The sequence below is a fragment of the Caenorhabditis elegans genome, chromosome V (assembly GCF_000002985.6).
Source record: "Caenorhabditis elegans chromosome V".
Taxonomy (NCBI): domain Eukaryota; kingdom Metazoa; phylum Nematoda; class Chromadorea; order Rhabditida; family Rhabditidae; genus Caenorhabditis; species Caenorhabditis elegans.
This window is the reverse complement of record NC_003283.11, coordinates 20,540,232-20,553,201: the sequence shown is the minus strand read 5'-3', so window position 1 is coordinate 20,553,201 and position 12,970 is coordinate 20,540,232. Positions and strand designations below refer to the sequence as shown.

Below are 12,970 nucleotides of genomic sequence, written 5' to 3'. Positions count from 1 at the left end.
ACTATTAAGAATCTTATTGATGTTTTCTTTAAAAAAAAACAGGTATTCTACTGGTTATTCTTTGGTTGACTTTTTCAGTTCGACATGGTCACGCCCATTTACAGTAGAAAATCATACTATAAATACGAATATTCATAATGGTTATTTTATCCTTCATCAGTAATGCTCTTGTTGTTACTCTTGCTTCCATGTCTCTGGACAACTATAATAGCTGATCGAATTGAGCTCCAATCTGCACGTGTAACCAACTGGGGGGATTGGCAAGAATGGAAAAGGTGCCGCGATGGTCAGTTTGTTCACGCCGTCAATCTGAAGTACGAACAACGTCAGCACAGTGGAGACGATACAGCTCTTAACGCAATTGCTCTTTTCTGTAAGAATATTGGAGGTATGTTTTGACGTAATTTTTTCAAAAGCTGCCAGTATATTATTTAAGGTGATTTCAACAAACAAAATGAGATCAAAAGTGGCGAGGGGGCATGGGGTGAGTGGCAAGGCGACAACATTTGCCCGAACAACTTGTTGATTATTGGATTCGCTCTACAATCAAATCCGGATGAAGGAAAGGGTGACGATGTTGGCGCCAACAACTTTGCAGCGTTTTGCGGACCACCACACGGTGCCAGAAATAAGGACATTGAACTTTTAGGTAACGATCAGTTGATGAACGGTTTTTGTAAAAATTTTCCAGGCAATGCCATGAGTTGGGGTACCTGGACAGGAGATCATTTTTGCCCTGATGGTTTTGCAGTTTGTGGAATTCAGACGCAAATCGAACGAAGCCAGGGTGGGAATGGAGATGATACTGCATTGAACAATGTGAACATAGAGTGTTGCCGAATTCCTTGAGAACATTCATTAAAACATTTGAAATCTTTTTTTGAATACAATAAAAACAAAATACTCTTAGTAGTTTTTTAATTGTATAAGACTGCCTCTTGTTTTGAATCTAAACTAGAATGGTTGTAGTTTGGCATGTCGAAAATCAATTCTTACTGGAAATTTGGCGAAAAACAACCTTTGAATTTGACTTTTTTGAGTTTTTCTTCAAAAAATTTGACGGAAGCTCATTTTAATTTTTTTTATTTTAATTGAATTTTTAATCATTAAAAACGCCCTCTCCTCGCGGCCAGTTGAAAATCTGAAATCCTAAAGAAACGAAATCACTCGAAAATCAGAAAACGATCAAATTTCAGGCGAGTCTCCTTCCTTCCATTTTCGTTTTCCTCTTTGACCAAAATGGAAGTGGGGTGAGAAGAAGTTCATTTCTCCATCAGATTTTTCTCAGATATATCCGATTACACTGTCCTGCTCATAGAGCCAAAATGGGGGCTTCTATCGCGGTCGAGGCGATGACTACATTCTGTGGAAAAACGGATTCATTTTCAGAACATTTTCTTTATAATTTCCTGTTTAATAAACAATGTTTGTCATGTTTTAGTGAATTATGTGTGAATTTTAGCTAATTTTAGAAGTTTTTTTTAAAATAAATATCCAAAAAATTCTAACTCCTGAGATATCAAGAAATATCTGAAAAATTTTCAGAGGGAAAACTAGAAATGTTGACTTTTCTTTATTTTAAGATAATTTTTGAAAACATCTGAAAAAATTATTAGTTAAATTCTGAAAACCTGCGCAAAACTCAATTTCGGGGACAATTTAAAACCGTTTAAAAAAATTCTGAAAATGTTTGAAACAGTGGAATTTTCCAAAAAAAAAGGAAAAAAGGGAAAAAGGAAGGAAAATCTGCTTTTTTTCAAAACTCTAACCAAAAATGCTTACAAACCTCCACGGATTACTCACATAATTATATGGTTCCGTGATGATCCCACGGGGGCTTCATCTTGCCTGGTAGCATAAGTTGTTTGCGGAACGGCTTCCCACCCCCACACACAGACAACTCGATATCAGTTTCCCATGTTTATGTACTCAGCTACTACCTCTTTTTTAAACTTTTCACTTGCTCCTTTCTTTGTTTTCTATTTTTTTAACTTAAAAAAATCAATTTCAGACATCTTCCAAATGTGAAGAAAAATCATGATTTTTAATCCACAGTTTTCGAAACTTTTGGTGATTTGTTTGCTGATTCTCATCACCCTCTTTGACCTGTCAGAAGCCTGTTCCTGCTCCTCAAAATGCGTAAAATCTTCATCGATGGCGTTGAAAGGACGGATTCGTCAGGAGACTGAGGAGGAAGGAGGTCCTGAAGCGAAATTGGCAGTTATGGCGGTAGTTTACATGGATGGATTGCCCTATGAGGAAGGAAGATGGGATGTCTTAAAGGTAACACTTATTCTTTTATATTCCTATTAGACGTGAAAATTTACGCTGATAATTTTATCAGTGGACAACGTTTTTGTATCTCTAAACATTTTCGAGTTACGGGCGTTTGAAGTAAGTGTTGAGAAAAAGCAAAGACAACCTTTTAAAACATTTATGTACTATTTATACAATTAAATTTCGGAAGATTGCAAGATTTTTGCTGAAGAACCATTGATTACAGAACGAATCCTCACTAACAATCGACTGGCTTCCAATGTCCCATGACGTCATCGAATCTTCCAGAAGACCCCCAAAACTTAAAAGTGTACATTTCGTGGATGTTGGACAAGAGACAACTGCGATTGTCATGGAATTACTTTTTGATTTGTTAAATATGAAGTTGAGGTCGACATATGAGTTAAGGGTATGTCATTGTAACTTGACAATATTGTTACTGTAGTTGTACCGTAGTTAAAGTCTAATAAGAATTTTGTAAAATAGTGTTAGTAGTGTATAGTAGTGTTAAGATTGTAGTGGTATTGTAGTGGTACTGACAAACTTCCAGGTGGGCTCAATTTACGACACAAAATGCGATCGAATGCTGGATTTGACCACCCATGCAGCGCTAAACGTTACATTTGCCTGTGAGCGAATTATTGGAGCCGACTGCCGGGATGCTATAAAAAGTTAGTTGGAACTCCTCAACTTTACTTAATTAGCCAACTTTTTTCAGTCGATCATCACCCGGTATGTAACCTGATGAGAAACTACCATACCCGTGTGGTTGAGCTGAAAATCCCCGAGGATCCTCAGGTAGATGTGCTGATTTCTATTGAGAAAAATGCGCATCGCCTTCGGAAAATGAGATACTTTGTTATCTTTTATGGTTTGTAAGATTTCCTGTTAAAATTTAATTTTGAAAAATTATTAAAACAGGAAAGTGCGAAGAAAACTCGAAAACCGATCAAGGCGAGTGCGTTTTGGATATGGAAAAGGCTGAAATTTCTAGATTCTGCGTGCCAAACCGGGCGAACTGTACAAAATATGTAAGATTAAGCGCTTCTATGAAAAATAAAGTTCAACATTTTAGAATCGAAAATTCTCCCTGACAATAGAGAACTACGACGCATCGGTGAGATATGGGGTGCAGATTTGTGGGATTTTGGATCATCGATTTGAGGCTCCGCCGATTGTTGCGGGTACCAGTAAAATTGCGGCGGATGCTTTGACTGGTAAGGAATTTTCATGTTGAAATTTTTGACAATAAAATACATTTTTCCATTTTTGATATCAGTCCCATTAGTGGGAGTGCATATTCTGGGACAGCTTGCGTTTTTTTGATCAACGCGTTCTCTCAATTTGAACCTTCCATAAGTATTCAGTACGTAGAGATTTCAAAAAACTTCAAACTAGAAAAATGTGCAAAACTAAATTTCACCAAAAGTTTTGTTCAGATAAAATCAAATTTTATTTTCAGTATCCACAAAATCCACAGCTTCCCTATCAGTAATTGCCCCTGCGGATTCTCTACTGCGAACTTTAATTGGATATGCATTCGTACTAGCATTCCTACTAATAATTCTGATAATTTTCATCAGCTATAAATGTGCAACAGGGCGCTGGTGTAAGGGAAATACTCAGGAGAGGTGAGCAAACTCTGTTTTTATATTTTAGTGACGAGAATTGTTTTCAGTGACCAATTTCTTATGGACGAGAATAGTTTGACCATTTTCGAGGATATAATTATTGGAAAAGGACGGTTCGGAACTGTGCATCTTGGTAAGAGACTTGCAAAGAATATTAAGCAGCTGAATTAATCAAAATTCAGGTCAATTATCGTCAGACTGGCATGGTCCTGTGGTTCTTGACGATCAGCAAAGGGTTGCTGTCAAGGTAGGTACAGACCTTCGAGCTTTAGTACAATCTTTTAAAAAAATTCAAGATCTTGCTTCACTCAGAAAGCCGAAATTTTCCAGACAAACCGCTACTTGGACAAATCGAGAAAAAGTGATTTTTTCGATGAAATTGAAGGTGCTAAAGAAGTCGGGAGACACTCTAGAGTCCTATCCCTGATAGGAACAGTTGTCAAAAATGGGAATGTGCTACATGTTATGGAGTACTGTAGTAATGGGAATTTGTTGGATTACCTGATTGGGAAACGGAGGTATATGGTGGAGGTAGGGACTTGAAGCTTTCAAAATTTTGAATAAACTTTCTTTTAATTCTCCGAAAAGATTTTTTAAATTTGAATTGAATCGAATAATATGAATTCTTCCAGCTCCAAGGCAAAGGGGTAAACCTGAATGAATCTCTGCCGAGCCTCAATGATATCGATTTTGACGAAGTGATTTCAATTCACGATCTCTACCGTATCGCGTCTCAGATATGTACAGCCATGATGTTTTTGGGCTCAAAAAGTATTGTTCATAATGCACTTTGTGCCAGACACGTCATGATTTCTTCGGATCATAATGTGAAATTGGCGGATTTCGGAAGCATTTCCACACCTACCACGCCTAATTGGTGAGTTTTTTATGAAATGCTGAAAATATTAAAAATCTAAAATTATATTTTTTGAAGTTTAAATTTTGTTTTTCTCTAAAACAAATATTATTGTGCAATCAAAAAAATGATTTGAATTGAAAATTTTTCAGCACACCCGTGGAAAATCAATACAAATGGTGTGCGCTGGAGTTGCTACGTGGCGAGACTGCCACATGCCTCTCAGACGTCTGGTCCTTTGGTGTGGTTTTGTGGGAGATATTTACGATGGGTGGATGTCCGTATTATAATGTGCCCGATGTTGGAATACGTGGATTAGTGGAGAAAGGGTTTAGGTTGCAAAAACCCGATGGATGTAATATTCAAATGTGAGTCCTAGTGTTTGAAAATAAAATTACAATCGTTATATTTTTCAAATAGTCAGGATGTGGGCATGATCTATTTAGAAAATGTAATTTTTTTTTAATAATTAAGTCCTTTTGGGAACTTTTCACTTTTCTGATTTATCTTTGAAATTTCTAAAATTTTCTGAAACGTTCTATTTTTTCAAATTTTTTTTGAAAATTTTCTGGGCCTATTTGGAAACTTGTGATAATTTCTCAAATTTTTAACATTTTTTTTCAAATATCGGATCCTTTACGGCCTTTTAAAAACTTTTCTGAATTGTCTGAAACTTTCTAGAATTTCATGAATTTATGGAATTTTTTGGGATTTTCTGAAATTCTTTTAAATAAAAAAACCATTTTTCAATCAAATTTTTCCAGAATAATTTTAAATTCATTTCAGTTTTAAACTCAAGTTTTTCAGCTACCAATTGATGCGGGAAACATGGCTGGACAGCCCCACAGACCGCCCGACTTTCAGCCAAATTTCTCAAAGAATCTCACAATCTGCAACCCAGTTCTCACCGGACGCCTCACGGAACTTTTTAACGGTATTTAAATTTTATCATCCGTAAAATTCCCAAACACTTCTTTAAAAAATTAGTTCTTTTCCAGATCTCCACACTTTGTGACTACTACCTCGATGACGTCACTTCACGCTCAACTCCTGCTACGTCATCACTGCCACGTCGCCAACAAACCCACTACGACGCGGCAGCACTGATTTCGGAATCCGAACGGCTTTTGGGATACCGACTCTAATATTTTTCTGAAAAATAAATGTAAATGAAATGCAATAAATTAAATTATTCATTTAAATTTTTCCACATTTTACCAGATGCAAATTTTGCATGGAAATTAGTATAAAATGACCTGGAAATTTAGGAAAAACTACCTAATACTACAATGGAAATTCCACGTGTGCCATTTAGAAATCAAGTACAACCGGACCCAAAGTTGAATGAACTTGCTCAGAAAAGAGCTGCAGCGGAGGCGAAAAAGTTAGTTTTCGGATTTTCTAACCAAAAAACTTTTTAAAAATTGCAGAATCCGTCTGGAAGCGGCCAAGGCTCGAATGCGAGAGGCTCGTAGAATCCGTCAAAGAGAAAAACTTCGTCTGAAGCAAATAGCTCGATCTGAAAAGGAGAGAATGCAGATTTTGTGCAAAAACCGAATAGCCCATTACCGAGCGAGAGCCAGAATGCAGCTTTCGATAGAAGTTTCTAAAAAGATGCAGGAAATTACAAAAGAAAAAAGAATCAGGAAGATGGCGAAAAAGGATATGCGTTCAAGAATGAAACATTCGGATTTCGTGGATGTTGTCGAGCCTAGTGACGTATTGTTGAAGAAAAATTTTGCAGAAGGATTTAGGGAACCCGAAGATGAGCTGAAAATTGCAACATTGGAAATAATTCAAATGGATGAATAAATAATTTTTATAGTTTAATTTTCTGTTGTAAGTCCCAGAGCCGTGGTTTCGATATTACAAGGGGTCAGTGACCAAATATGAAGGTCAACAGCCAGTAGCCTTGGCACTTTCACTTTAATCTTATGCTTAACGTCTTGTTTGAATGTGAAAATTCTAAAACATGTTTCATCTACGAAATTTATAAGTTATCTCTTTAAATTCAAAAAATGTTGTTTAGAACTCTTTTTTTCAGTTTTTCGGAAAAACGCCCGAACATCAAAAAGGCTGAAATGTGAAACAATTACAAAATGGTATTCTGCCACTAATGGCTTCACGCACTACAAACTAGAAATCTACAAACTAGAAAAATTTTTCTACAAACCATTGCTAGTCACTGACGGCACGCGGTTCTTATCACTGATAGAATTATAATTGCTCTGTGTTAAACTATAGAATTTGATCCCAAAAATTAGGTATGTACTTTGTAGGCTCCGCCCATATCTTGGCATTTTCTTGGCAAAATTTGGAGCTTTAGATTTTTACTAATATGACAAGTCTTCTATGTACATCTCACTAAAAAGTGTGTCTCATAGCAATAAACCTAAAATTTATGGCCATCTGTGCCCAATTGATAAACGATGACAAAACGTTCAACGTTAAAATTGATCATGTTGACTCTTTCAATTAATGATCATTGAAAATTCTGCGAAAAACGTAAATCAAATTATTTGCTCTTATCAAGTGACCTATAATATTTTCTTATCATCTCAAAGAACTTACTATTTATAGGTTTCTAGTGAACTCTTTGAAAAAGCAAACTATATTTTCGATTATTGAGGTATTTCAAACTGATTTACTAACTACTACTAATTAAAAACTTGTAAATGCCATTGCTCAGTACTTAGGCTTGGGCTTAGGCTTAAATTTCAGTAGACATTCACAAATGCCAGTAGTCCTCAATATTCGTATTATCAGTACTATTGAATTAATGTATAACTGATACCAACTAAATCTCAGAGTTACAGTAAGTGTAAGTGGTTTCATTGTTTTGACACAAAAATTGTTTTTTTTCAAAATAACGAAAGTTGTAATTACGTTATTGAACCGATACACACCTAAAACTCATATTGATGTTCAAAATAAATCCATAATACAATCCATGATGGCTAATCAATCATCAACATTAAGGATAGTATCAAAAACCGCAGAGACGCAGGTTCAACCAAGACCGGACACACTTCTAAAAGTGTAGGATGGCAAATAAATGTCTGATCACTATATAAACCTGTTCCTTTTGTGTTTCTTGCTCCATTTACATATTTTTTGAGTGGAATGTTGAGCTTGTGGGTTTTGTTTTGTTTTTGACAAAAATTTCCACTTTTTTTTGCATTTTTTGAAAAAAAAGATGGAGTTTTGAAAGTCGATAAGAAAAAATGCCAGACATTTTGCTGATATCTTCAAAAATATTTTTTTTTTAATCCTTGTCTTTTTTTTAAATATTTAACAAGTATTTTTCTGAATTACTTTGATGCACAACGTCGGCCCGATTTCTTAAAACTGAAAAAGTTCGTTATTGAGTTTTTGAAAGATGTTTTTATTTTCTCTAAAAACTGGAAAATCGGAACCATTTTCCTGAATATTTTCTATATTGGAACAAAAATATACAACACTCTTTGACAAAAAGCTGTAAAAAAGTCTATTTTCTTTAAAACCACCACTAATTCAAAAACGAGAAAAAATGATGACAAACTCCTTTTCTGGCGGGAAAAATGATCACGAGGCGTTTCTTCCATCACAGTTTTCTGAAAATTTATGACTAGAATACCGAATTCCAATGAGAACTTTAAAATTCTACGTAAACAATTTTTATCATTACACACTCCTAGCACCAACTGTCTAATTCTCTTCGTCTTCAGTACTATTTCACCAAGTGACCCTCAATTTTTCCTGAGCACAAACAGAAAAAAGATGCTTGCCCCCATGGTGGTCATTGATACTTTGCAATGTTTTATTCATCTATTTTTCTCCGTTTTTTTTTGCAGTGAATTTTGTGTTTTTTCCTCTTTTTCTCTTTTTTTCATTTTTTCATAGTTTTGCCATATTTCATAAAAACAATATCATTTACAAATCATTAAAAAAAAACAACAAAAAAATTCATTCTGATTTTTTGAAAAAAAAAAGTTCTAACATTCTAAATTTTTCCAAATGTTAAATTTTATCTAATAAGTTTAATTACGTCGGAATGTATAGCATTTTTTTTCTATAATTTTTGTAAATTTTGAAAGCATTAAATTAAACCGTTTTAAAAAGTTAGCAATTTTTCAAAATTTTCAGATGGAAAAAAAGAGTTTTAAAAAAAAGTTTGAGTCTTTAAATATTTTATTTATTTTTCATAGTTTTCAAACTTATACTTTAACGTGGTCTAAATATTTATTTAAAAATATTAAATTTCAGAGCCAAAATATTCATGACACTCAAAAAAGCACCGTTAGACACAGAGATTCAAAATTATGATTCAATAGAATTTCGTAAAAATGCAGGTGGCTCGATTGTTGTAAGGAAAACTGGAATTTCGTGAGTTAATTTTTTTAAAGTTTTTAAAAAGGAGGGAATTAAAAAAAAATTTCAAAATTTACAAAACTTTTGTGAGAAATGGAAATGTTCGATTTGGTTTAAAATTAATTTTCCATAAATAATTTCAAAAACTAAAACTATTTCAGGGCGACATCAGGATTAATAAATTTTGTGTGCGGAATGATGGGTCCGGGGTGCTTTTCGTTAGCTGTTAGCTTTAAACAAGCCGGTTTATGGGTCAGTTTCAACATTTCCAGTCACAAAATAGCAAAATAAATATACAGTGTCGGCCAAAAGTATATGCGTTTTTGATTTTCTGTGTTTTTTCAAAATTTTCAAACGAAAATAACTCTAAAACTAGACATTTCGGTAAAAAAAGTTTAACTAACAAAATGTTGCTCTTAATGTTGCCTACACAATGACGTATTTATTAGTGTTGCACGATAACCACGTCAATCGATACAGCGCCCGACATCTCGCGAGTCAATTTTTTATGACTTTTCGTAAAACGCTTGCACTTCAAGAACGAGACGTTTTCATGAAAAAAGTTTTAGTAAGAAAATAAATTGCATTAAATAGTCTACTGTTTGCATATAATTGCTTTGTTCCTAAGTAGCCTGCAATTCAGAAATTAACGTTGAAACTGGCTTCCCCCAAGAGCCTTTTTACACCTACGTTCAAAAAGTGGGATATATTTTTCAAAAATCGTGTTTAGAACATGTATCTTAAGAAACAAATGTAGCAATAAAATTTAACTTACATTTGAACTAAAAAACAATGTGGGAAAAAATTTTTCCGCCATCTTTATGAAATACTTTTGGTACTAGTCTGAAATCACCCCGCCACTTTTTTTATCATTTTAATATTATCCATTTTAATAAAACGTGATGTCCATTTTCCATCCATTTAGGCTTAGAAATGGTTATTTCCTAAGCCTAAAAATACAAAAACTCCACACGTTTTTATTTGAAAATTTATTTAAATTTAAAGAAAAAAGTGGCGGGGTGATTTCAGACTAGTACCATACTTTTAATCTTGACTATCACTAAACCGTTTCGAACGTTAATATCTCAATAGCTAGCCTCTTGTAGACATAATGGTTATATACTAACAATGGACTATTTAATGCGGTTTATTTTATTTATTATTAAATTTATTATTAAATTTTAATTATTTATTATTTTATTATTAAAACTTTTTTCATGAAAAAGTCTCGTTCTTGAACTGCAAGCGTTTTACGAAAAGTCATCAAAAACTGACTCGCGAGATGTCGGGCGCTGTATCTATTGGAATGGTTGTTGTGTGACATTGCAATACATATTATTCGTATACGCGACATCAAAAGCAACACTTTGTTAGTTAAATTTTTTTTGCCGAAATGTCTAGTTTCAGAGTTATACTCGTTTGAAAATTTTGAAAAATCACTGAAAAACAGAAAACGCATATACTTTTGGCCGACACTGTAATTATCAGAAAAAGTTGATTTCTTGATTGTGAAAAAACCTTCGAAATAAATTCCAGGAGCTAATAAAAATATTAGTTGTAAAAATTAAAATTCTTCGAAAAAAAATTAAAAATTGATTTTCTAAACTTTTCTAAAATTTTTCACCCATTTCCAGGGCGGTTTCGCGTCGGTATTCATAATCGGTGGCCTGAGCCTCTACAGTATGCACAAAATAGTCAATTGTTCGCAATTTCTATCGGAAAAGTAAGAGACTTTTTCCCAATAAGTAGGCATCTTGTTGGATTTATTGAGGAAAGGAGATCAAAAATTGGACTATGGTGAAATGGCAAAATCGGCGATGGAGAATAGTTATGGCTGGGCGAAAAAATACGGGAAAATTGCAAAGTAAGTAAACTAGCTTTGTAAAAGCAGAAAAAAATTATTTTTCTTCAGAGTCGTAGTTAACACTTGTCTACTAGCTTTTCAACTCGGAGTCATCACTGTTTCCATGATTTTTGCAGTGGAGCATATTATAGAAGTAAGCTTCTTTTTGGTTGTAAAATTTTGTTTAAATTTTTACCTAAAAGGAGACCTGAAAACAAAAAAGAAACCAAAAAAGCTCATTCCAGATTTGGCAATTCATCGCTGGCTCACCACCACCCTTCTCCAAGATAGTGCTCATTTTGATGTACTTTGTTCCTCAAATGCTATTCAATTTGATTGGGCATATTAGGATAATTACATTTTTGAGTTTATGCGGAAATGTTATCATTTTTGCGGCAATTGCTCTTATCACTCAGGTAAGTTACGGAAAATTTTGTGGAGGTGCCTGAAGTTTCCTGAATTTTTAAAAAAATTTCTAGAATTTTAAGAATTTTCTCGAGATTCGCCAATCTTCCAAAATTTCAGAATTTTTATAGAAAGTTTCCAAATTTTTCGGCAACGTTCCAAAATTTTAAAAATTTTCAGAAAAAATGTTTTTTTCAGAAGTTTTCAAATATTTCATTAGATTACCAGAAGTTTTACTGACTATTAAAAAAAGTTTCCAGAAATTTCGAAGTTTTTTTTTCAAGCTTTCCAGAAATTTTCAGAAGTTTCCAGAAGTTTCTCGAATAACCATCTAGAAGTCTTCAAAACCTTCTAGAATTTTTATTTTGAAAATTTCCAGGAATTTCTTAATTTGAATGTTCTCAAAAAAATTACCTTCCCAGACTGAACAATTTTTTCGAATTTCCAAAATTTCAAATTTCACCCAAATTTTCAGGAGCTTCTTTCCCACACGTGGTACCCAACATGGGAGCTCCCAAGCATCACTGGTGTCGAAGGAGTCTCCCTAGCTGCTGGCTCACTTATCTACTCATTCGAAGGTCAAGCTATGGTACTTCCACTAGAAAACTCTCTGAAACACCCACAAGATATGAGAGGTCTCACCGGGGTTCTGTCAACTGCCATGAACGTGGTCATAGTTTTTTATGCATTTCTAGGATTCTTTGGGTATATTGCGTTTGGCCCCGATGTGAGAGGAAGCTTAACACTGAATTTACCAAATTCAGTGTAAGTTTTTGCTGGAAAATTGTTAAAGCGGGGTAATTATATATATTCCAGCCTATCAGTAACTGTCAAAGGCCTTCTGGTGCTAAAAGTTTTACTGGGCAATGCTCTCCAACTATTCATAATTGTTCAAATGCTCCTGCCCAGCCTTCAAGCAAAAGTCTCAGAAAACCGAAAGTTGATCCACAAGATTCTGCCATATGCTCTTCGACTCAGTCTTATGCTTGTTTCATGTAAGCTTCAACATTTTATTGCTGAAAAATTCTAATTTTTCCAGTAAGCCTTGCTCTCGCTGTGCCAAACTTGACAGAAATCATTCCATTTGTTGGGATCACCTCAGGACTGTTAATTTCTTTAATAATACCGTCATTTTTGGATTGTATAGTGTTCTTGCCGGTGCTGAAGGAGCGGGGTGAAAAGTGGGTTTGAATCTGGCAATCTGACATTTCAAATAAAGAAATTTGAAATTTTCAAAAAATTCAAACCAATTTCCTTTTTTCAGAAAAAACTACTACCAAAAAATGATCACGAACATTGTCATTTTTGTGCTCGGTTGGCTACTACTTGGCTCAGGATTATATTCCAGTATTGATGACGTCATAAATAATAATGATTCTTAGATATCGATTTTTTTAATTTTGTATATTTTTGTTGTTATATACTTTGTACAGAAGCGAAAACTAATGAATATGTAAATATGTATTTAATTTATTAAAAATTGTAGACCGGTACGTATTGCTTAGGTAGGCATGTAAGCAACCGGCTTGTGGAAAGCAGGCAGGCTTAAAATAATAATATGTAATGATCATCTAAAAATTCCAGCTTTGAAATCTGATCTCTTAACCG

General features: G+C 34.1%; 4 protein-coding genes and 2 non-coding genes across 6 annotated transcripts; 5 read left to right on the top strand and 1 right to left on the bottom strand.

Annotated features, from left to right (window-relative positions):
• The first annotated feature begins 130 nt into the window (after positions 1-130).
• vmo-1 (Vitelline membrane outer layer protein 1) lies at positions 131-908 on the top strand. Its single transcript, NM_075562.5, has 3 exons — positions 131-388; positions 437-649; positions 692-908. The coding sequence occupies exons 1-3, from the start codon at positions 163-165 to the stop codon at positions 847-849; spliced, it is 597 nt and encodes a 198-aa protein (NP_507963.1). The 5' UTR covers positions 131-162; the 3' UTR covers positions 850-908.
• A 972-nt stretch (positions 909-1,880) lies between these two features.
• Y38H6C.26 lies at positions 1,881-1,932 on the bottom strand. The gene has a single exon (NR_070292.1). It is a non-coding gene; the product is annotated as an Unclassified non-coding RNA Y38H6C.26 (non-coding RNA).
• Positions 1,881-1,932, top strand: Y38H6C.27. The gene has a single exon (NR_070293.1). It is a non-coding gene; the product is annotated as an Unclassified non-coding RNA Y38H6C.27 (non-coding RNA).
• Positions 1,933-2,005: 73 nt separating this feature from the next.
• Positions 2,006-5,967, top strand: Y38H6C.20 (Protein kinase domain-containing protein). The gene is made up of 14 exons (NM_075561.4): positions 2,006-2,283; positions 2,504-2,686; positions 2,828-2,948; positions 2,996-3,148; positions 3,199-3,308; positions 3,353-3,494; positions 3,740-3,908; positions 3,956-4,041; positions 4,091-4,155; positions 4,239-4,439; positions 4,541-4,785; positions 4,917-5,132; positions 5,572-5,698; positions 5,763-5,967. The coding sequence occupies exons 1-14, from the start codon at positions 2,038-2,040 to the stop codon at positions 5,907-5,909; spliced, it is 2,211 nt and encodes a 736-aa protein (NP_507962.2). The 5' UTR covers positions 2,006-2,037; the 3' UTR covers positions 5,910-5,967.
• Positions 5,968-6,053: 86 nt separating this feature from the next.
• On the top strand, positions 6,054-6,594 carry Y38H6C.18 (Coiled-coil domain-containing protein 86; the record flags this gene model as incomplete). Its single annotated transcript, NM_075560.2, has 2 exons — positions 6,054-6,148; positions 6,195-6,594. 2 exons carry the CDS (start codon positions 6,054-6,056, stop codon positions 6,574-6,576), a joined length of 477 nt encoding a protein of 158 aa, NP_507961.1. The 3' UTR covers positions 6,577-6,594.
• A 2,415-nt stretch (positions 6,595-9,009) lies between these two features.
• Positions 9,010-12,823, top strand: slc-36.3 (Amino acid transporter transmembrane domain-containing protein). The gene is made up of 10 exons (NM_075559.7): positions 9,010-9,129; positions 9,276-9,366; positions 10,749-10,837; positions 10,886-10,978; positions 11,027-11,111; positions 11,203-11,373; positions 11,838-12,127; positions 12,179-12,357; positions 12,402-12,543; positions 12,627-12,823. The coding sequence occupies exons 1-10, from the start codon at positions 9,023-9,025 to the stop codon at positions 12,742-12,744; spliced, it is 1,365 nt and encodes a 454-aa protein (NP_507960.2). The 5' UTR covers positions 9,010-9,022; the 3' UTR covers positions 12,745-12,823.
• The last annotated feature ends 147 nt before the right edge of the window (positions 12,824-12,970 follow it).

Bases quoted from the DNA above. Each gene is read 5' to 3' on its own strand.
- vmo-1 (NM_075562.5), top strand. From the start codon at position 163: ATGCTCTTGTTGTTACTCTTGCTTCCATGTCTCTGGACAACTATAATA. The intron at 389-436 runs GTATGTTTTGAC...ATATTATTTAAG, and splicing joins TTTCTGTAAGAATATTGGAG to GTGATTTCAACAAACAAAAT. The intron at 650-691 runs GTAACGATCAGT...AAAATTTTCCAG, and splicing joins TAAGGACATTGAACTTTTAG to GCAATGCCATGAGTTGGGGT.
- Y38H6C.20 (NM_075561.4), top strand. From the start codon at position 2,038: ATGATTTTTAATCCACAGTTTTCGAAACTTTTGGTGATTTGTTTGCTG. The intron at 2,284-2,503 runs GTAACACTTATT...CATTGATTACAG, and splicing joins GAAGATGGGATGTCTTAAAG to AACGAATCCTCACTAACAAT. The intron at 3,495-3,739 runs GTAAGGAATTTT...TTTTATTTTCAG, and splicing joins TGCGGCGGATGCTTTGACTG to TATCCACAAAATCCACAGCT.
- slc-36.3 (NM_075559.7), top strand. From the start codon at position 9,023: ATGACACTCAAAAAAGCACCGTTAGACACAGAGATTCAAAATTATGAT. The intron at 10,838-10,885 runs GTAAGAGACTTT...GGATTTATTGAG, and splicing joins TCGCAATTTCTATCGGAAAA to GAAAGGAGATCAAAAATTGG. The intron at 12,128-12,178 runs GTAAGTTTTTGC...TATATATTCCAG, and splicing joins CTGAATTTACCAAATTCAGT to CCTATCAGTAACTGTCAAAG.